At 36.2% G+C, this 24,678-nt stretch overlaps 1 protein-coding gene across 23 annotated transcripts in view; it reads left to right on the top strand.

The window, feature by feature from the left end:
- myo3b (myosin IIIB) overlaps positions 1–24,678 on the top strand; it is a 217,320-nt gene that overhangs the window by 128,963 nt on the left and 63,679 nt on the right. For 22 of the 23 annotated variants that reach the window (XM_087267375.1, XM_087267374.1, XM_087267359.1 and 19 more), the window contains 6 exons: positions 4,511–4,622; positions 5,886–6,048; positions 9,672–9,752; positions 15,960–16,014; positions 19,691–19,739; positions 22,628–22,733. In XM_087267375.1, coding sequence (XP_087123501.1) covers positions 4,511–4,622; positions 5,886–6,048; positions 9,672–9,752; positions 15,960–16,014; positions 19,691–19,739; positions 22,628–22,733 — 566 coding nt within the window. Of the gene's footprint in view, positions 1–4,510; positions 4,623–5,885; positions 6,049–9,671; positions 9,753–15,959; positions 16,015–19,690; positions 19,740–22,627; positions 23,030–24,678 lie in introns of all 23 variants that reach the window. The other variant, XR_015499044.1, reaches the window with a different exon arrangement.

Genomic DNA, 24,678 nt, shown 5'->3' with positions numbered 1-24,678 from the left:
GTACAAAAGCAGCATCCAAGAAAGGTTTGCAAACAAACACGTGAGAAAATGATTGAAATGTTTAAAAACAATGTTCCTCAAAGAAAGATAGGAAGACATTAGGATATTTCACCTTCAACAGTCCACAGCACAAATAAAATCTACAAGGAATCTGGAGAAATTTCAGTGCATAAAAGACAAGGGTGCAAGTGTAACCCTGCCCGTCCTACGCCACCCAATCCGCTCCGAACTGGTTTCGAACCGGCGACCTTCCGCATGGGAGTCGGTTGCTCTAACAAGGAGGCTAAAGACCATGGCCTCTAGCATCAGTCGCTAGAGCACCTTTAGAGGTCAGAGGAGTGAGGTTTACCTGCACAGCACTTCACTAGCTGGCTCTGTTACACTCACCCCCCTAAACCTCACTCCCATCCGGGTCACGGCACCAATGTAACTAGTCTTTTGCGTCTCTTCTGCGTTGTGTAAATAAATATTCACTCTGATATATCTTTTATCGATTTTATTATTGTGAAAACAGTTAGAACAGAAAAATGAGCACAGATCTAATCTACCAGCCTCGTGCAATGGCTTCCTCCTACATACTACAATGAATTTCCTTTCTTTTTAGGTAACAGAGGAGGCGCTCTACATGTAAAACAATGAATAAATGTTAACCCCTTCCTTCTCTTTAGTATTTTAATGTATGCAAGTGGAGAGATCCAATATAACCCTGTTACACAAGCCTAAGCTGAGCAACTGTGATCTCAGGTTTCTCACATGACGCTGCATCAAGAATCCTCAATCATCTATAAGCGATATCTCCACATGAGGTCAGGGCTACTTTGGCGAACCTTTGTCCAATTCCACAATATGTAATTACATCCACAAATGCAAAAAAATGCAAATGCAAAACTGTTTAATGCAAGGGTCACCAAACTTGTTCCTGCAGAGTTTGGTGCCAATCCTAATCAAACATACCCGAAGAAGCTAATCAAGGTTTTACTAGGTATACTTGAAACTTCAAGGCAGGAGTGTTGAGGCGAGTTGAAACCCAACTCTGCAGGACAAAGATTGGTGACCCCTGGTTTAATGGGACGTTTAATACGAATTACCAAAAGCATTGGAGGACCCAGCGCGTCGTAAAACAATGCCAAATGAGTACCAGGAGCATCACAAAAGGACAAGAAGTAGTCCTGGTTGAGCGAAGAATGTGTTGGACTACGCAAACAGAACAGTCACAGAGTATTTCATTTTTTATGCGAACTGGCCGGGGAAAATACGGATAATCAGGACACTTCTGTGATCAAAAGGATGACGGGGGGAGAAAAAAGCGGGAGAGAGCCTGAGCCCCTCTGAGCATGGAGAAATTGTCTGGGATGTTTATGTAAAAGAGATGACCTACATGTCCACCATCTCGCGGCCCACGAGAGAAAGAGATGGATGGGTTGAAAGAAAAAGCGCAAGAAAGAGAAAAGTTTACCGATTCCCCAAGCCTCGGAAAAAGTAAATTTGGACCATGAATTTGCTCGCCGCCGAGAAACTTTCAGCCCGATTCTCTCTCCGCCCCTTCAAAGTATGAACCACTTCACCGCTAATTACTCAACCAGAGTCTAATTTAGCATCACTTGTATTCTCAGAGGCTTAATGACCTATTATTGATGAGATTATGGGCTTCTTTCAGTACTGTCAAAACACATAGATAATAAACCTGCGGTGTGAGTTTGCCGGGAGCTCTAGGGAGCGCTGGAGGAGGTGAGTATATTCAACATGGAGGGCTTTGATCTCTCTAACTGTCTGTCTGTCTGTCTTTTCCCCTTCTTTTCATGAAGCCCAAGAGCTCCAGCTAATTAAATCTAATAACATTCCTGCAGTCCAACAGGAACACCCGGAATAATGTCATTTTGACTGCATAACTGATGAGGTCTGGATTTGGAGTCAGGAGAGGGGTTTTTTTCTTCCCAGGATATCATAATCATTATTACCATTGAACCTCTGTAAAATGTAGCAAGAATTCTGGTCATAAATCTAAATATTTCATATAATAATACTCACCATCTTTTGGATTAGTCCCTGATTTTCAGGAGTCGCTACAATGGAATGAACCAATTATTCTGGCAAATGTTCTACATGGCGGATGCCCTTCCAGCTGCAACCTAGCACTGGAAAACAGACAAATTTAATAGATATTATATTTTATATACTGTATATATGTCTAGGCAGTGACGCAGTAGGTAGTGCTGTCGCCTCACAGCAAGAAGGTCGCTGGGTCACTGGTTCGAGCCTCGGCTCAGTTGGCATTTCTGTGTGGAGTTTGCATGTTCTCCCGGTGTTCGCGTGGGTTTCCTCCGGGTGCTCGGGTTTCCCCCACAGTCCAAAGACATGCAGTACAGGTGAATTGGGTGGGCTAAATTGTCCGTAGTGCATGAGTGTGTGTGTGAATGTAAGTGTGGATGTTTCCCAGAGATGGGTTGCGGCTGGAAGGGCATCCGCTGCGTAAAAACTTGCTGGATAAGTTGGCGGTTCATTCTGCTGTGGCGACCCCGGATTAATAAAGGGACTAAGCCCTCTAGGAACAAGGTTGGTGACCACTTTATTTCTGAAAATAATATTTACTTGGTGTTCTGTGGTGTTGTTTTTTATTAACCCATGCCACAATCCCCAAGTCTGTAATATACATGATGTAAAGTAGCTAAAATAATTGTTTTGCCCATTTTTATTGTTCTTCGGCCATAACAATGGTCAAAAACCACTTGAACAGTGTTTTATATATATATATATATATATATATATATATATATATATATATATATATATATATATATATATATATATATATATATATATATCTGCTGACCTATGTTCTTACAATATCCCAATAGTAAACTTTAATTCATGAGACTTAGTGAGACGGTGCTGTGTGTTCATGCTGAGATGTCACACACCCTCCAATTCCCAATTGGTTTTATAGAAAACTATGTTTGACTGTTTGACGCTGCCTTGTGAATGAATTGAGTTGGTTAGTCTTTGATATTCAACAGGTTTAGTTTCTGTCAGCTTTGCGTTTCTGACTGATTGACGCATACCTGTCAACATTGGAATGTGAAAATAAGGGATATGCCCACCATAATAAGGGATTCCCCCAACACCCCCCACACCCCTCCCTTCAAATAATCCCCAAATTGCTAAATGTGTTCATTTGGAGCTGTTTCATTGTAAATAAACAGTTAAATGGTCAGTTATATGTTTTAAAATTAATATTAGCAAAAGAAAAATAAATATTTACATTATAAGCAAACACATTAGCAAACAGTTCAGCTTATTAAAATGAATAGCTATTATATTAAAATAGAATCAAGCTATCAATCTCATCATCCGTTTCTCCACTGTATAACTTACACATTCTGATTAAAGAGCAACGAACGAATCTCTCATTTATTATATTTATATTAATATTAATATTAATATTAATATATTAAGATTTTTTATTACATTAAATAATAAAAAGTTATCACTTTGAAAATGCACACATCTAACGTTAAAGTGAAAGCATTCGACTGCTTTTTAAAACTTTTTATGCTCATTTAAGACGAAATTAGTTGTGTTTGGGAAAAAAACCCACCAAGATCGACATGTTTCTGTTATTATTATTAATTATGTGTGTATGTGTGCTTAAACACGCACCCAAAAGCCAGACTTTCTCTCCGCTTCAAATCGCGAGTATAGAATCCGTTTGGCAAACAACGTCTATTTATCACTATGGAGCACGTCAGCTGACAGTCACGCACTATTATATGACTGTTTAGAGGACTGTATAGGATGGGCGACGGCAGCTGTAATCAAAAGGAAATGGAATCACGTCGTGTTTAATATTTATTTATAAGAGTTTTCATTCCTAAACTAAGCAAAAGCACTGAAAGCTTATGTTTTAGAGCAAGGGGCGACCCCTGGTGGTTCGGTGGTATGTGTTGTGTATAGGGAGGATTGGTTGTTCAGAGAAAGACTGAAAATACCGGAGAAATACGGGAAAATACCTTTACGGGATGATAGCAGAATAGAACAGTAAAATATGGAAGAATCCCGGGAAAAACGGGAGGGTTGACAGGTATATTGACGTCATATGGTGACTGAATAATGTGCAGGTTAGTGTATGCTCCATCAGCTTCGCTCAGCATATTGTGTTTCTGTCAGCTTTGCCTTTAATTAAAGAATTAATAAACTATTATGGCTCAAAACAACAGTTTGTGTCCACGTTTTATCAGTTGTGGCAAGTATAGCTGTGTAATAAGTAGGATAAAGTACATCCAGGATAGTTGTTTCCCACAGAATAAAGCCCTTCAGTCTTAAACAACAGTGCTCAGCTTCATGTTGTGCTTTATTCTACTCTAAAAACTTATTGGGTACTTTATCCCTTATATATTTACGTTAAAGCATTTAAAAACCAATGATGGTATAATATAGCGAATCATGTATAATATGATCAGTTTTTCTAACTTCTGACTTGTGACGTGAGTCTGGTTATTTTGTTTTCCTGTAGGTATTACTATCTGGCCTTTCGAGCTCATCAGATGCCAGAGGGAAGTAAAGAGAACGCCATTATTATATTGCAGAAGGCCAAACTAGACTACTGGGTAGTGGGCAACACAAAGGTAGAGTTATCGTCATTATTTTGACATCCATGCTTTATTTTTCTGTCTCCTTTGTTTGTATCAGTGTTGTTCTGTTTATCTGGATTGTTCACAAAACTGCAAAACTAAATACTACTATGAAAATGTATCCTCTTTGGCAGTGGTCCCTAACCTTTTTATTATCGCAGACCGGTCTCAACGCTTGGCAATTTTGGGGAGTTGGAATTTAGCAGTGTTGTACATTCATTGCCGGGCGACCATCAACCGTTTTCTCAGAGAATGACAAGCTGACAAAACATTGCTGCAACTCTGATATAAACTTTATTCATGGGGAAAATGAAAAAGCACTGCACTGTTTGGGTGTTCTGTATTTGTCTGAGATAATTAGTCTTCCGAAATGTGTATATTTCATACAAAGTATGAAGCTGATTGGTTAGTTCTTGTCACTTGACTTGTGGTGCAAGATGTTTTCAACTGGGTGCACATAGTAGGTGCAAGCGCATTACTCCTAATATGCTCGCAAGCTGCACGCCTCCATTGGAAATAACAAACTTGCGCACAGAGAAGTCGAGATATGCGAACGGCCCCTACAGCAGTTCAGCTTTTTGCGCAGACATTCTGAATTCACCTGATTTCAGACCATATTACTCTGCAGCTCAAGACTGGTTACTTACGGAAGCTAAGCAGGGCTGAGCCTGGTCAGTTCCTGGATGGGAGACCACATAGGAAAACTAGGATGCTGTTGAAAGAGGTGTTAGTGAGGCCTGCAGGGGCCGCTCAACCTGCGGTCTGTATGAGTCCTAATGCCCTAGTAAAGTGAAAGGGGCACTATACTGTCAGTGGGCGCCATCTTTCGAATGAGATGTTAAACCAAGGTCCTGACTCTCTGTGGTCATTAAAAATCCCATGGCACTTAAAGTGTAGGGGTGTAACTCTGATCCCCTGGCCAAATTGCTTCCATCGGCTCTTACCGGCCTCCCAATCATCCCCATCCACTAAATTGTCCCTATCACTATCTCTCCACTCCAACTATAGCTGGTGTATGGTTCATTTTCCTTCAGCTTAGTTCCTTATTTATCAGGGGTTGCCACAGCAGAATAAACCGCCAACTATTTCACTATTTACACAGTGAATGCCCTTCCAACTGCAACCCATTGCTGGGAAACAATGTAAAATTATTAATTATTTCCTAATTTTTTCAGTCAGTACCCTCTTGATTGTGAATATTTGTTCTGAGGGACACATGATGACAGTGTGTTTATCGTGAGGTATGATCTTGCGCAGGTGTTTCTGAAGTATTATCACGTGGAGCAGCTCAATCTGATGTTGCGGGAAGTGATCGCTCGAGTGGTGTTGATGCAAGCCTACACCAAGGGCTGGCTGGGCGCTCGACGCTACCGCAGAGAGAGAGAGAAACGCCGCAATGGGGCAGTCGTCATACAGTCAGGTGATTAAAACCTAGACCTGATCTCACAAGGACACGTAAATATTTTACGTTTTGTCCATTTAGTGGCTTATTCGTACGTAAGTTCAATCTTACGAAAATGTACGATTTTAAAAAGGAGGTGTGGTAATAAACCCTACCCCTAAACCAACCATAATTGGAAGATAAGTGAATTGTACTAAATTGTATGAATGCGATTCATACGAATTAGCCACTAAATCGAATAGTTACAAATTGCTGTGGGATAGCGTTAGCCTATTACAATTAAGAATTTTTTCTTGTGTGATATATTGTCACAAAATTGTTGCGATAAGCGATATTATTGTCATTTTGAAATCATTTTATGCCTATAATTTAACAATGATTATTCAGTAGCATAGTAATGCAAATAACCACAAACACTTTTTAAGAGACTAACGCTTTTCCATTCGTAATGTTGTTTAGATTGTGTAATCTGATGTAATTTTAAATGTTTAATTATTAACTTTGACATCGATTAGGTAAAAAGTAAATGTCTTATTAAAATGGCTTTAATGTTATTAGTGAATTACTAAATATATATCGCAATATAAAAAAAATACTGAGGTCATGTCCACATATTGCATGATAAGTTAATATTATGATTATTGTGACTAACCTATGAAAACGCAATAAAGAAAGAATAATGAAATAACTCACAGCCAGAGAGATTCACAATATCTGATGTTTCTTGATCATATGGAATGATTGAAAATTGCCATAAAAGGATATTGACAGTTTGAAAGGAGCTATAGAAGGATGTCGAATTGCGCAAGTCATTGTAGATTAATGTTTTGTTTAGTAAATAAAAAAAAATAAAAATAAATACTGCTTAAAGGGGCTAATAATATTGACCTTAAAATGGTTTTAATTTTTTCATCAATATATAATAAATTTAAACTATATATAAATATAATATATTTATTTATTCATTTATGCTTTTATTCTAGCCGAAATAAAGCAAATTTCAAAAAAGCAAATATTTTATTATATATATATATATATATATATATATATATATATATATATATATATATATATATATATATATATACATATATATATATATATATATATATATATATATATATATATATATATATATATATATATATATATATATTATAGAAAATCAAGTGTCAGATGTGAAAGTATGTAAAACATAAACACCACTATGAATGTATTAAAATACTAAATACTAATTTGTGCATCTCTTGACCTCCGTTTGCACACATACTGCCATTCCAGACATTTATTCTGGGATGTTTTCGCACCCCTTGGTTTTGAGTGTGGTTCGAGTTATGCATAAATGTCCATTAAACACTTATACGCAGCAGTCTACATGTGTTTGTTGCCTCATTACAAACATACGCGGCAAATTTTACAATATACACGTTAAACTAATACAAGATACAGTTAAACAGATCTTGTGCCTTTTCAAGATTGTGCTGACTAAGCTTATAATCCTGTGGCCAATCAAATGCTGCCTGGGCATGCATATAAACGATCCTATTCTGATTGGCCTGTTATTAATCAGGAATTTACATTCACAGGATTTATATCATGGATATATACACTAGATATGGCATAGGGACCCTGAGCATGCGTCAATAGCACCGCCACATTGGTACAGGGCTCCCAGGACAAGTGTCATTCAACCGCACTAGTCAAGACAGTGTTATTACGTGAAGATGCGGGACTTTAGCGATGTCTACGGGTGTAGTAACGATCAAACAAAGAAAACAAAGCACAAAGGCAGAACATTTCATAGGTAATATTAAGTTTTTTCTGTTTTTGTATGTTCTGACTTTTTGTTCTAATCAGGTAACGTTATTGATGATAATACAGTCACTTACTGCATTCACCATAAGGCAACTCGCTCTAAACACTCGGCTTATGCTAATTTTGTTTGATAAAATCAGCAAACAATGCAAAAGAAATATGACAACGAGATGCTGCGCTGCCAGAAACTTGTGTTATTGTCGCCTAACGTTAGTGAAAGAGTCGTTCGGGGGATTCATTCACAAACGAATCGCTCCCCCCGTCAGTATGAGAAGTGTATGAGAAGTGAACGCAGGAGAGGAGCTGTGTTTCAGGACATGATTAGATCAAATTTAGCAGGGAGGATGAAAAGTACATTTCTGTACACACAAACACAAGCTTTTTGTCAGGAATGCCCGTGCGGTCACTGATCCATCAATGAAGAAAAGTGATGTAAAATGATAATTTTCGTAATTAGAAAAAAAAAAATTACATACTAACATCCAGGAAAACTCCCGATCATAGATATATGTGTATATGTGTATATCTCTGGCTTTGGATGGTCCCGCATTCATTTCAAAGGAGCGCTACCCTGTAGCAAGATGGCGGCACTATTGACGCATTCCGTCCAATAGACAACAATAGGCCAGGCGACATCTAATGTATATATCTATGGATTTATATGAGAATGAGGAAGCAATGGTGTTTAAAGCTCATTGTATGTCATGTCTATGTACACCTATTATTTTGCTATGCCTAGATATATTAAGATTCTCACTCTGCGTCACCTCAAAGTTATTCGCTCTCCTGTGGATTTCTTTTTCAAATATTTCCCAAACGATTATCAACAGAGCAAGGAATTTTTCACGGTATTTCCTATACTATTTTTTTCTTCTGGAGTAAGTCTTATTTGTTTTATTTCAGCAAGAATAAAAGCAGTTTTTAATTGTTTTAAAAGCATTTTAAGGTCGATATTATTAGCCCCCTTAAGCAATATCGTTTTCGATTGTCTACAGCACAAACCATCGGTATACAATGACTTGCCTAATTACTCTAACTTTAACCTAATTAACCTACTGTAGTTAAGGCTTTAAATGTCACTTTGAGCTGAATAGTAGTATCTTGAGAATATCTGGTCAAATATTATGCACTGTCATCATGTCAAAGGAAAATAAAATCAGTTATTAGAAATTAGGGTCCCACTTTATATTAAGTGTCCTTAACTACTATGTACTTGCATCAAAAATAAATACAATGTACTTACTGCGTTCATAGTGTATTTGAGAACACTTGTGGTGCTCTTGAGTTGGGATAGAGGTTGGGTTATGAACAGGTTTGGTGGCGTGGGTAGGTTTAAGGGTGGGTTAAAGTGTAAGGGATGGTCAACAGTGTATTTACAAATATAATTACAAAAGTTATTTACAAATGTGATTACATACAGGTATTTAATCAAGCATAAGTACACAATAAATACATGTATTTACACAATAAGTACATTGTAACTAACTATTAATTACTGTGTAAGTACATATTAGTTAAGGCCACTTAATATAAAGTGGGACAGAAATTAGTTTTTAAAACTATTTAGTTTAGTAATAATTCTGAATATAACTGCAGTTTCTATTGTTAATGATAGCTAAGTCACTTTCAAAAAGCACACTTTATTATTGTTAGAACAGATTTATTGTTATAACTTTTGATGAGTAACATGATGACGAATTTAGTTGTATGTTAAAATCAATCTTTCTGACACTGTTGCAGAACTGTTCTGTGATGATGCTTGAGATGTCGCACTAGCGTAAACTGTTATTCTTTGATTTAATCTCTGCGTCTCCATCTGTGTGTAGCCTGGAGGGGTCACGTGGCTCGTCAGAATCTGAAGCTGATAAAGAGAGAGCGTGAACAGGCCGCTGTGCAGATCCAGTCAGGTACACAATCTCCCAACACAATATTCTGCAAATATTCCCTGAAAGAAGCCCTACTCTTTGCAGTACTTCTTTTTTTTGTCTTTATTTCACTCTGATTGTGCCTCCTTATTTTACAAATTACACTTAACAGTGAATTAGAGCTGGGTAATACTGCAAAAAAAAAAGAATGATCACGATATAATGTTTCATATCATTCGGTATTGATAATTATTGAATATTTTTGTGCAATTAATTTAGGAATATGAGGATTTTCTTATTTGTTAAACCACTTTATTTTAATTAACCAACATTACTAAGGCAAAGAGTTTTTTGATAAAAAATAAAATAATAATATTTCTGACTTCAACTGTAGTTTAGCTTGACCAATAATGAAATTCATTAACTGACATCTGTATCACTATAGCCTTATTTAAAACCCAATATAAAACATGCTTCGTGAACAAAAACAAACCCAAAGAGAGAGAAGGGCGAGCGAGACGGGGGTTTCTGGGGTTCCCTGCCACTTCCTCTCTCCCATTCCCAGCCCATTACAGACTCTCACATACCAGAAACAAGATGGCTTTTTATACCATGGCCCGTTTCATCTGAAATGTAAATGAATTCCTCCTCAGTGTGGCCTGATGGAGATCAAAGCGGGCACATTAACCTTCTTGGGCCGCGTGAGGAGGCAGGGGGTCCCGGGGGAGGAAGGAGAGGGAGGAGTCATGCTATTGTTCCCCTCTCGTCTTCTGGAGGACTTCAGTTCCTCTTTTTGGCAGACATCTCTCTCCCTCTCTCTCTCTGTATTTTCACCGGTTACAGGTGTACGACCACATGTTCAGAGCCCCTTAGAGGTGTGTGTGTGTGTGTGTGAGCTGGGTCACATTAGCATTTCTAAAATAAACACTCTTCTTTCAAACGTTTCAGATCCACATGTGGTACAGGGTATGCCAATTAAACAACGGCTTTCATGGTGTATTCATAGTATATTCAAAAAGTGGTAACCTGCAGTCAACCTTAACTCTCTGGTGTTCCTTATTTGTGAATTACACTTGTGGTCTTTGGGGTAAAAAAGAGACGGACACCTGTAACGTACTCTTGAGATTTTAATTTCAGTAACATTAATGTAATTTATTGCTGTGTAATAATATTTTTTCTATTTCATTTTTAATTTTGAGAGGGTTTTGTTTTGATAAATAATATTTATATAGAAATTAACATACATTTTCCGATTGAAAACTAATTATTTTTTGTTTATTGCATGTTTGTTATTTTTTTTAATTATCAGTCCCTCTAAGATTTCATGTGATTGCTGAATTTATGGCAAAATCAAGCAAACTCAGCTAAATTTTGTGAATCTCACATTTTTTAATGAAATGCCGCGGATTTCCTGCAAGTTCGGGGTCTTGATAATGATAATATGAGCATGATAATAGGAGTGCACTTAAAAAGTTGCATTTACCCACAAATCAAAATAATGTTAAACATTTTTAGACCTGCTTTTTTCTTTTTAGCTGAAATAAAGCAAATATGTTTAAATAAAATTTCCTGAGCTGTTGTGCACACACAGTGTATATAGATATATGGATACAAGATTTTTTTGAACATACCGTAGCTTTAAATTTAAGTGTTATTTTATAAGTTACAGAACCCAATGTCTGAATCTAGGAGTAATAATAATATTTATATAATATTAACAAATCTAATATAATAAACCTATGAGTTTCTTTCTTCTGAAGATGACATCGATTCTAGTATTTGTGTGTAAATATATATATATATATATATATATATATATATATATATATATATATATATATATATATATATATATATATATATATATATATATATATATATTTAGGCAAGGCAAGTTTATTTATATAGCACATTTCATACACAGTGGCAATTCAAAGTGCTTTACATAAACAAGAATACAAGAGACAAGTGTAAGAAAATAAAAAGAAATAATAAAAATAAAAATGATAAAAATAAGAATAAAAAATAGATAAAAAATGAATAAAAATTATAAAAATGTGTTAAAATGTTATAAGATAATTAAAAAGAAGAAAAAATATAGATGTATATATGTATATAATTATGTATGTAATATAATTTATATATATATATTTATATATATATATATATATATATATATATATATATATATACATTAAAACTATATATATATTTATATATATATATATATATATATATATATACATACATATATATATATATATATATATATATATATATATATATATATATATATATATACATATATATATATATATATATATATATATATACATATATATATATATATATATATATATATATATATATATATATATATATATATATATACATATATATATATATACATATATATATATATATATATATATATATATATATATATATATATATATATATATATACATATATATATATATATATATATATATATATATATATATATATATATATATATACATATATATATATATATATATATATATATATATATATGTATGTATATATATATATATATATATATAGTTTTAATGCAAGTGGTTGGTAAACAATTTATATAGGCTAAATTTATTAAAACTAATTCAATTTAGTAATTCATTTCATTTTACTTCAGCTTAGTCCCTTTGTTGTTCAGGAGTCGCCATAGCGGAATGAACCGCCAACTAATCCAGCATTTGTTTTATGCAGCGGATGCCCTTCCAGCTGCAACCCATCACTGGGAATCTTAATTTGTTTGATTGAATTCAGCCCATATAAATTGTTTGCAACCACTTACCTTAAAATCTTGTAGTAAATCCAACTAATCATTTTTTTTTCAGTTAAACACAAAAAGATGTTATCGACTTCAGTAGTATGTGGATGTCAGTAACGTGAATAATGTTCAACAGAAGAAAGAAACTCATAAAATTTGAAAACGCTTGAGTTTGAGAAAATGGTACTAAGCCGGTCCTGGAGGGCCTGTGTGTCCTGCAAAGTTTAATTCCAACCCTAATCAGACACACCTGGGCTAGCTAATCAAGCTCTTACTAGGCCAGGGGTCACCAATCTCGGTCCTGGAGGGCCGGTGTCCCTGCAGGGTTTAGCTCCAACTTGCCTCAACACACCTGCCTGGATGTTTCAAGTACACCTAGTAAGACCTTGATTAGCTTGTTCAGGTGTGTTTGAGTAGGGCTGGAGTTACAATATGCAGGACACCGGCCCTCCAGGAACAAGTTTGGTGACCACTGTACTAGGCATTCTAGAATGTCCTTACAGGTGCGTTGAAGCAAGTTAGAGCTAAAATCTGGACGCCGGCCCTCCAGGACAGAATTTGGACACTCCTGTACTAAGCTATTTGAATTTTTTATTAAATCCAAAAAATCCAACGCTTATAGCATTTTGATTTAGCTGCATTCGTTTGTATATTCTAGATTTCTGATTTGCTCATCCTCCAATGAGAATTGGGTTTAGGGGTGGGGTTTAGTGCCACGCCTTCTTTATAAATTTTCATACGACTATTTGAAACGTAAAATTTAAAATGATGACTGTATTTATTAGAACATAATGAATGGCACGGTGGCTCAGTGGTTAGCATTGTTGCCTCACAGCAAGAAGGTTGCTGGTTTGAGCCTCGGCTGGGTCAGTTGGCGTTTCTGTGTGGAGTTTGCATGTTCTCCCCATGTTGGCGTGGGTTTCCTCCGGGTGCTCCGGTTTCCCAAACAGTCCAAACACATGCTTTATAGGGGAATTGAAGAAACTAAATTTTGCCGTAGTGTATGAGTGTGTGTGAATGTGAGAGTGTATGGATGTTTCCCAGTACTGGGTTGCAGCTGGAAGGGCTGTGTAAAACACAACCTGGATAAGTTGGCGGTTGGACATATTTGGATTTTGTCAAACATTTGGCATGCAATAAGAATATATTTATAACGAATTATTAATAAAGGCTCCGTAGAAACTCTTACTTAATATGTTAATTATTATACTGAAATGAAGGTGTCCATGCAGTGTTTTTTGTAATCTATGTCATGTATAAAACAGCAACCAAAACATAAAACAAACAATCCTTTCACACTGTTTGAATGTGTGTGTGCATCCTGATTAAAGCTGAGAGTTTTGTGAGTTTTAATTGGGCGTCTCAATGAAAGCGGAATAAATGACTGCTTTAGCATTTTTTGGAGCAGCCGCTTTCATGTTTTTTTCTGAAGTTTACACTCATTTGTCTGAGTGATAAAGTACTAATTATTCACTCAGAGCTCATTGTGTTTTTATCCTAAACATTCGTTTAGCGCGTCTGATCAAAGGACAGCATTTATCTCAATGTATGTAACAAAATCACAATCAAAGCTGCTGCTGCGCAAGTAGGAAACTGTTCCATTACACTTGATACAAGCAACATTTTTAATTAATGAGCTTTTCAAATGTCACTTTTATCCTTTGCTCAAACCTAATGCTACTCTCTGTAAAAATAGTTGCTGTATAATAACCATCTGTGCTGCAGAATCCACAATATAAGCTCTCACGTTCATATTTTTCACCCAGCTTGCTGAAAAGAATACGTTTTGCCTTGTTTCTAGTCCAGATATTCAAAAACTCCTATATCAAGAAGATTGTCTAGACAAGTACAAAATATTGTCTTGTTTTCAGGAATAATAAATCTAAATTAAGTGATTATTATTTTTTGAGCAAAAAGTGAGCAAAATCACATTCCAAACCAAAAACAAGTTTCACTTTTTTTTAAGGCAGTTACTGATAAATTCATTCATTCATTTTCTTTTTAGCTTAGTCCATTCACTATTCCGAGGTTGCCACAGCGAAATGAACCGTCTACTAATATATTAAATGTACTTACTATATGGTTGGGATTAGAATGTGGGTAAGGGTTAGGGTTGGTTACATGTAATTATTACTATAGTAAGTGTATTGTCAATGTAAAAAAACACCCGTATTTCATTAATTTATAGGTTTGTTTTCAATAATTAAACTAATAGGGCTGCTATGGTTACCAGTATTTTAGCGCCAAAACTACAGTATGAACCAAAATAGATTTTAAATTGTTATGGTAAACTACCGCATTTCATTATTTTTTTTAAATGGCTGCTGTGGTTGCCAGTATTTTTACGCTAAAAAATACAGTAATAACCATAAAATAAATGAAAAAAATTGGGGGGTAAATAAATCAGTAAAACTGAAATGAAAGCTGTGGTTGCCAGTATTTTTGCATTAAAAATACTGTACAAGTTTTAAAGTAGGTTTAAAATTGTTATAGTAAACTGCTGTTTTTCTTTAATTTTTTAAAAAAAAAATAAAAAGATTAGTAAAATTAAAATGGCAGCTGTTGTTCTCAGTATTTTTGTGCTAAAAATACTGTAAAAACTATAAAACAAATGTACAAATTTTTATGGTAATCTACCGTATTTTATTAATTTATAAAGGAAAATCTGTAAAATTAAAATGGCAGCTGTGGTGACCAGTATTTTAGCATTAAAACAGTACAAACAATAACATTTATAAAAAAAACTAAACGATAAACTACCGTATTTCATTAATTTGTGAAAAATCTAATATATATATATATATATATATATATATATATATATATATATATATATATATATATATATATATTGGCAGCTGTGGTTGCCAGTGTTTTAGCACTAAAAATACAGTAGAAAACGTAAAATAGATTTAAATTGTTACGGTAAACTATCGTATTTCATTCATTTGCAAAAAAGAATTAAAATAAAATAAAGAGTAAAATTCAAATGGCTGCTGTGGTTGCCAGTATATTAGTGTTAAAATTACAGTAAATAATGTTTTATGATAACCTACCATATTGCATTAACTTAGCGGTAATACACCAGTGTTGTGAAGTGCTAATATTTAAACCACACCTCTCTTGTTACATTGACAAAAACACAACCATAAGTATTTGGTAACGATGCAGTCACATGATGAACCAATGCTCATATCAAACTCTATTATTTTACTTCACCCACTGGCAGATTTAGCTTGTTTAAGGAAAAACTGACTTCATTTTGAAAATGTTTAAACTCTGGAAAATGCTTGTTGATTTATGAATGTTTATATATTCATAACACAAATCTCTAAGAAATGCATTTTTTGCAGTGTAGATTATAAAAGTGTTGAATTGTTGTCTTGTTATGTTAAATTAGCCATTGTTTATGTACAGTATGTGAATTTGTGTTACAGTATACCGAGGCTACAGAGTCAGGAAGGACTACAAACAGAGTCGACAATGGACTGGGTGAGTTCTGGGTCTGGTTATTGTGTTTGTTTCCTTTGTATGTTATCATGGTGTGTTTTTGCCTGATTGTGTGTTTAGCTGTCTATACAGTCCCGTAGGTCCCCCCTTCAGCCTGTCTCTGAGATGTTTTGTTAGACTTTGTGCAAACATCTCAGTTAGCTTCCTTAAATCATATTGTGAGCATCAATATATTCCTATTTTATTGTTTGCAAAATGTATGCACATATTTGGCCCATCCGCCTCAAGATTGTGCATTCAGAGGTGCTCTCCTGCAGACCTCAGTAGTAACGAGTGGTTATTTGAGTTGCCTTTCTATCAGCTGGAACCGGTCTGGCTATATATATATATATATATATAATGCGTAAATGCATTGAGTTGCTGCCATGTGAGTGGCTGATTAGAAACTTTCGTTAACGAGCAGTTGGACGGTGTACCTAATAAAGTGGCCAGTGAGTGTAAATCAAAGCTGAAATGAGATCTCCGATCTTTCTCTACATACAGTGCATGGATACGTAATTTTTTTTTTCAATCTTTGGAACATGATGATCGCTGACAATATCGTAATATCTGGATTAAAAAAAAATCATCAAATCCAAGTGTCGATCTGCCCTCCCACATCTGAGAGTGTTTGCGTGTATAAGTTTATGTGTGTGTATCCTCCAGCCAGTTGGCTTATCAGAGGGGATTCTCATTGCTTGTTTATATCAGAAGTCTCAGTGGTGGAAAACTTCAAAACTCATACTTTGCTATTCTGTTTCATCAGAGCCGGAGAAGAGCGTTATGGATTTATTTTGACATCAACTGGCCCAATTTTCTCTTGTAAAGTTCATAAACTTACCTACATGCTCATTAGCTGACAGGGGCAGGTGTGTGTGTGTGTGTGTGTGTGTGTGTGTGTGTGTGTGTGTGTGTGTGTGTGTGTGTGTGTGTGTGTGTGTGTGTGTGTGTGTGTGTGTGTGTGTGTGTGTGTATGTATGTAAATCTTACACGCCCCCCAGACTCTACTGCACTAAGCAGTTATGTAATGATTGGTGGCTGGGGGATCTTAATGATGATGTCATTGATATTGTGGTGGTCACATGTTCACAAGAGCTTTTTTTCACATTCTGATTTGCTGTTTTATGGCGTCGGTTGTATACGCAGAACATTTGGTGTAAATCTATTCACACAGAGGACAAACTTTTGTGTGTGTGTGTGTGTGTGTTTTTTTTTTTTATTATTTATTTATTTATTTTTTATGAAGTTTATCTTCATTTGTTGTGTTATCGTTTATCCAGCAACCAAAGGACTGTTAATCTTTGGGTCAAATATTGCAGTGGCATATTTTAGAGGTGCTGTATGTAAGTTTTTGACTCTCCTAAAGAATAGCAATACCATAATATGTTTACAGATATTTCAGAAACATTCTTGTTTATCTGAAAAACAATGCTGAAGTCAGATATTCTGCTTGAAATTGTGCATTACGAGCCAGACATCTGTTTTTGTTTTGGTCCCTTTAACCCTTCCAATGCTAGTTTAGCCAATTAAATTTCAGCACCCGGGTTGCCTTTGTGGAAAACTGCGTATTTCATTCATGAAGGCTCTCAAAGTCTGTGTCCGTAGTTGAAATGTGACCTACGGAGGACAGTAACAGCCTCCGAAATGGAAAGGTTATTATATTACGCAAGGTTATTAATTAGCAAATAATATAAATATTATGAACATAAGCATTAAGTGAGCAGGTTACATTGTAACCCTGTGTCCCAGGGCTTCATTTGTGCTGGAACACACCGGATCCGGATTTGGCACCTCTGAAATCTTACCCGGCACCTCATTTTACTGATCCCCTTCCTCAACCGCCCTCCTCCCTCTTCATCTTCACTTTCGTCCATGACAAAGTTCCCCGCTCTTCACTTTCGTCCACAACACCCGTCCACCATCCAACGGCCCGCCATCCCTCCCCTTCCGCTTTCCGCTTTTGTGTGTGGCAACTCTACATCCTTGGGTAACATGCCCGATCTGTTGCCCCGATGTGTGGGAACTCGCAATTCACAAATTAGGCACTGCTGTGTCCAAACAACACGCTTCATGATGAGATTTGCAGTGATGAGCAATTTGGCCGTTTGCACCAGACGAAACATGACAGAATTTTAAATACAGCCTTTCAGAAGCACAGAATAGTGGACTCATTGCACTCCAACAAAATGGTAAGGTTTATAATGTAATTAATACATATTCAAGCTGTTTCACATTATAAAATATATATGCTGAATCGCTGATATGTGTTGGTTTGCACTGAGTCACAGTTCTAAAGGTAAATTTTAAACAGTTTATTTTATTTTCAAGATCTGAGGTGAACTATCTGCTGCTGCTTTCATGGAAATAAATGTCATGTGAAATGGCATTCAAACTCACATTACTAGCATATAACAGTGATTAAAGCACATGAAGTACCTGAAGTGATCATTTTTAGTTTTTTGTTGTTCAGCTGTGAGTAATAGTTTCTAAAATTTAATTGTCAGGTGTTGGTTAGGACAAAATTTTCCTTTTAATGTAAAGTTTTGCCTCTGTCGCGTGCTGATGCTTTTATTTAGAACATGATTTAAATCAGCCTTCAGGCTCAATAGTCACCTGCACCTGTTGGTCCTCAATCTGACAACCTGCGCTTGTGTGTGTGTTTTGATCTAGGAATGCAATACCTTGTTCATCCAGTAGGTGTCAAACTTATATACTGCACCTTTAAGCACAAAAAAAACCCCAAAACATATTAATCATCGCATGGATTATGAGAGCATTTTTTCTCCTAAATATGTAAACCCTTTCCAGAATGGTAGATGTCATTTTTTGTTTGTTTTGAGGATCTTTTGGTATACTTTGTCAAGCAGGTCCTGTTTAAGTGATTTCTTGATTGCGAACAGGTGTGGCAGTAATGAAGCCTGGGTGTGACTAGAGACATACATTTTTATGGAAATGTTTCATTTTATTATCAACTTCATATGATTTTATATCCAAAAATTCCTTAAGCACAAAAAAATAAACATATTAATTATCACATGAATTATGAGAGCATGTTCCTTCCTAAATTTGTAATCTTTTCCAGACTGGTAAATCCCAAATGTTTGTTTTTAAATTTCTTTGAATCATCGTGATGTCTTGCTTTTGAGGATCTTTTGGTCTACTTCAGTTTGTCAGTCAGGTCCTGTTTAAGTAATTCTTTATTGCGAACAGGTGTGGCAATGATCAGGCCTGGGTGTGGCTACAGAAATATATATTTTTTGGGAAATATTTCATTGAAATATCAACTTCTTATAATGCCATGTTCTAAAAAATTTAGCACAAAAACTAAATATTATTTATTGCATGAATTATGAAAGCATTTTTTGTGTTACATGTTACAAATACATGACACCCAAATACCCAAAAGTTTGCTTTTGAACCAAATAATAAACGTTTTCAAACATTTGTACTCCACAGACCACAGGTTAAGTGTCACCTGCTGGCCTCAACATCTCCTTTTGTGTTCAGCAGAGTGAAGAAACTCAAACAGATAAATTCATGTTGAATCAGAATATTCATTATTTGGTGAACTATCCCTTTGAAAATGTTTAGTTTTATACAAAAACATTTTGGAATGTGTATTTATGTTAATACTTAATGTTTTTTTTTTTGTTATGTTTTTTCATTTTTTTACTCACAGACAACCCAGTTCCAAAAGATCTTCCACCAATCACTCGCCGGATGAAAAGGTCAGACTTGTTGTTCCTGAATTTATATTTATAATATTTCTATCTACAGTTAAAGTCAGAATATTTCACCCTGCTGTGAATTTTTTTTTCTTTTTTTGAATATTTCCCAAATGATGTTTAACAGATTCAGGAAATTTTCACAGCATGTCTGATAATATTTTTTCTTCTGGAGAAAGTCTTATTTGTTTCATGTAGGCTTGAATGAAAGCAGTTTAATTTTTTTATGAACCATATTAAGGTCAAAATTATTAGCCCCTTTAAGCTAATTTTTTTTCGACTGTCTACAGAACAAACCATTGTTATACAATAACTCACCTAATCACCCTTACCTGCCTAGTTAACCTAATTAACCTAGTTAACCCTTTAAATATCACGTTAAGCTGTATGGAAGTGTCTTGAAAAATATCTAGTCAAATATTAATTACTGTCATGGTAAAGATAAAATAAATGAGTTATTAGAAATGAGTTATTAAATTGATTATGTTTTGAAATGTTTCTCTCCATTAAGAAATTGGGGAAAAAAATAAACAAGGGGGCTAATAATTTAGGGGGACTAATAATTATGACTTCAACTGTATATATGAAAACATAAAGAATAATTTCATGTAGAAATCATAGTCGTAAAAACATACATATTTCTTAATTATTTCTTTGAGTTTTATACAGATTTTTAGACTCCACATTTCAATGTATAATGTGTTTGTATTTCTTTTCCAAGTCGTTCAAAAAATTCAGTATAAGGGTTATTGCACTCTGAATCCGAAACGTTTGTCCCTAATTTTCTCATGTTAAAAAATTTACTTGACCTCTCGTTGTATCAATCATATTGACAAACTGCATCCAAAACTTCTTAAATTTAAGGGTTAATTTTCTTCTGTATTTCACATCCGGACAAGTGTTTGAGAAGTGTTTTGATAGTTTCGAGCCTCCGTACAAGCGGAAGGCAAACTACAGAATGCCACCATTTGACCAGCACAGATCACTTCGTGTCAAGCACAGTGCATAAATGAATATAGCTGGGAAAATAAGTATTGAACACTTTATGTTTGTTCCTGGGAATAATATTACTGAAATAGCTGTTGACACGGAATTGAATCAGATTTAGGTAAAAACCCAAACGTAAAAATAAAACAAAACAAAAAAATTCTGAAAAATTAGTTATGTGTCATAACACTGGAATGACACAAGGAGAGAGTGCTGAACTACTGAAATGTATTTAATACTTATTATAAACTGCGTTTTTGGTGATGGCACCTTTAAAGACGCCTCTCATATGGAGAATGAAGCCGCATGCGTTGCTCAGGTGTGAGTTTTACACAACAGTGTCAAAATCTTGATGCTTCTGTGGGTCCCGTCCATCAAATCTGAGCTTTATTTAGTATTCTCTATTGGATTCAAGTCAGGTGACTGTCTGGGCCATTCTACAGCTTGGTTTTCTTTCTCTGAAAGCATTCAAGAGTCCTTGGCTGTGTTTTGGATCGTTGTCTTGCTGAAATGTCCACCCTGCTTTCATCTTCATCATCCTGCCAATGTAGATGTTGGATTGAAGCAGCTGATATTCATTTAGAAAGGGTTGCTGAATAACTTCTGAGAGTTTTCAGCTGCTGTCTGGACCTTCACTACCTTTCTACACCTTCCTTTCTTCATGTGTTCAATACTTTTCCCTGCGTCATTTTAACCAGTTAGTTTTGTTGTCTTTGCATTTATGGATTTCTCTGGTTGTTATCAACATCCAGTGAAAATTCCAAGTCAATGGCACCTTAAAAATACTTATTGTCCTTGCTGTATAAAGACAGAATGTGGCGGATGAGAAAAAAAATATATATAAAAAAAAAACATTTCGGACTTCAGTGTGCAGACACCCTAAAGATTAACCCTGCTTTTGTGTTGCTTTTTGCCCTTGGCCACCGTACCTCTTTTTTATATTAAATAGTGCAGCACGACCATCCATCCGACCACCACGAGAATGAATAAATGTTGACAGAATGTTCAGTTTTGAGCGAACTATTCCTTTAATTGCACGTTTGATGCAGCTCATGTTAATATGAGCTCTACTGTCACCTAAGCGCACTGAATATCACACAGAGCAGGCCTCAGATCAAACGGCACAGTGCTCCAGACAAAAGAGACAGTTCCCTCGCTGAGAATCCACTTCTCCACTGAGAGGGAGGTAGAGAGAGAGAAGAAGAAGTGAATCAAAAGGCTGGAAAAGCGTGGTAGAGAGTAAACGCTGACTTCTCCCTGAGGTGATTTGTCTTTTTCGCTGCTCTCTCTACAGATGTTGGAGCCCCCTTCTTTTTTTTTTTTCCAGTAAAGACCTGAGGTTCTTTTGCTAGGACTTTGATATCCTTCTCGAATTCAATATGTGAAATAGTAGAGCCACTCTGTGACTTGGAGCACATCGCCGAGCTTTGAAGTCTGATCCAATTTTTGCTGCTCGCCATTTGATGTTGAAAGGATGAGATAAAGAAAACGTACAGCTTTTTTTTTTCGCCAGTAACTCTGCTGAGCATATGTAAGATTAAAACAGCCCCGCGCCTTTGGAGGGCGTACTTAGAAATGTTAAGCAGATTAATTCTTTCCTATAGCTCTTTTATTCGAAGATAAAATTAAATGTGTGTGGAAGTCGGCCTCCGTTATTTCCTGCATTACAATGAAGCCAGCGTGACAGAGAGAGAGAGAGAGAGAGTACCAGTGCATTAGCACTTACCGTTGCCAAACGCTGTGCGTTAATGGATGCAGCCTGCGCTTAATAAATCACTTCAATTAATTCACACAAAGGACCCGCTGCTGTTTTATTCATCATAATGCGCTTGTTTTGTATTTGTTTGCTTTGTTTCCTGGTGTGTCTTCTGTTGACGTGGGTGTGAATTTGTGTTTGTCTTTAGGTTGTCTCTGTCAGCGCAGACTCAGGCATCGGCTCCAGTGACGCGTCTGTGCCCAAAACAGACAAACAGAGTGACAGCAGAGAGAGAGCGCCACTGAGCAAACAAGGTGAGTGTACACTTTCAAACGTGTGCAGGATACTTAAAGGTGTAGTAGAGCAGTGGTTCCCAACAGTGGTGAGACCCCCTTTTTCTCCGGGAAATATTGTGAGGCCCCCCTCCACATTTAATAATATAATCTCTCATATAAGTTTGCAGTAATGGTGACAAAAAATGTTGATTTCAAACAAACAATATTTTTATTAGTATATCTAGATATGTTTATGCTCAAATAATAGCCTAATGTTTCCTAGAGATTGCAGCTCGAAGGGCGTCTGCTGCGTAAAACATGTGCTGGATAAGTTGGTGGTTCATTCCGTTGTGGTGACCCTGGATTAATAAAGGGACTAAGCCGAAAAGAAAATGAATGAATGAATGAATAATAGCCTAATGTAAAATATAAAAGCTAAACATCAGTAGGGCATTTGTAAATGAAAAATGTAAGCCATTGGCCTTTAAATTGGCCCTGTTTGACATTCAATAATAAAAATATCAGTGTTCACACAGGTGTATAGGGGGGAAAATAATATAGGCTATTACAATTTACTACTTGCATGTTATTTGTTATGCTCTTTTAATTAGTGTGAGGATTGATGTGAGGCGAATCAGTGAGACTGTCTTTGTTGTTGTAATGTATTTATTAATCACCCTTACTCAAACATACAATATGCACAAAGGTGCAAACACACATCGACAGTAGCAGTAAAGGTATCAAGGCTGGCGGCTGACAGACACAGAGTGAATTACCAGGCAAGGGTCAGAGGCAGGCGGCGTGATTCAGAGTCCGTGTATCAGGCTTGGATCAAGGGCAGGCAGCGAGTATCAGAGTCCGTGTATCAGGCTTGGGTCGTGGGCAGGCAGAAGGCAAAGCAGAGTCAGAAACGGGCTGGAGTAATACACAGGAGATCAGGCAGCATATAACGCTCAGTAATGCTGGCCGGGGCTGAAACAAGACTTCGCAGTGAACTGGAGTTTGAGTGTGGCTTATATAGGGAGCGTGGGTCGTTACCTGGATTCAGTTCAGGTGTGTGCACGATCAGTCTAGGTGGATGATGTAATGCTTAGAAATCCGGGGATGGCGGCCTCTGCTGGCCAGCGAGGGGAATGACTGGGACCGAGTCGGTGACAGTTGTGGAGGACGGAATGCAAATTTGTCCATTTTGGTCAGCGAGGGCAGTGGTCCTCAACCTTTTTATCATTGCAAAGCGGTCAACGCTTGACAATTTTACTGCAGGGGGTTGTGGGTGTTTCGTAGGTTGCTATGTGACCATCAACCATTTTCTCAGAGGATGAAAAACTGGCAAAACATTGCTGTCACTCTCTGATGCAGTATTTATTTATGGAGAAAAGTACAAAGGACTGCAGTGTTGGTGTGTTTTGTTTTTGTCTTAGAAAATTAGTCTTACCGATATTTGAATATTCCTTACAAGCTGAAGCTGATCGGTCAATTCTTGTCACGTGACCTGCGCTGGTCTCACGTCGCAAGATTTATTGGTGCGAGCGTGTCACACCGCTTGTGTGCGCAAGCCGAGCAATTCCATTGGAAACAGCAAACTTGTGCAAACTCTAGAAATACACGATATGCGAATGACCCCTCAAAGGCTGCTGTCATTTGCAATCTCCATCAGTTGATTTTCTTTGTTGGGTTCACCTGATTTGTTGACAGGGGGGTTGCGGATCCATTCCTTGGCAGTCCGGGGGTCTTTTGCTGGGCGTTTTTCCCTTAGCAAAGAATCTTTCCAAGGACGTCTGTTTCTTACTCATTTTGCTGCTTGTGGGTTAAATTTTTTGCGCTCAGGTGACCATACGGTCATTTTTCAAAATAAAAGACTTTTTCAAAATAAAAGATCATTTAGACTCAGATAATAAATAAAACAGAAATAATTAATGATTTCTTGTACGGCCCGGTTCCAATTGATCCACAGACCGATGGTTGAGGACCACTGAGCTAGGGG

This window comes from Danio rerio, chromosome 9 (genome assembly GCF_052040795.2).
Source record: "Danio rerio strain M-AB ecotype USA chromosome 9, GRCz13ab, whole genome shotgun sequence".
Taxonomy (NCBI): domain Eukaryota; kingdom Metazoa; phylum Chordata; class Actinopteri; order Cypriniformes; family Danionidae; genus Danio; species Danio rerio.
Note: the sequence above shows the minus strand (reverse complement) of the source record. Positions and strands in the feature narration are given on the sequence as shown.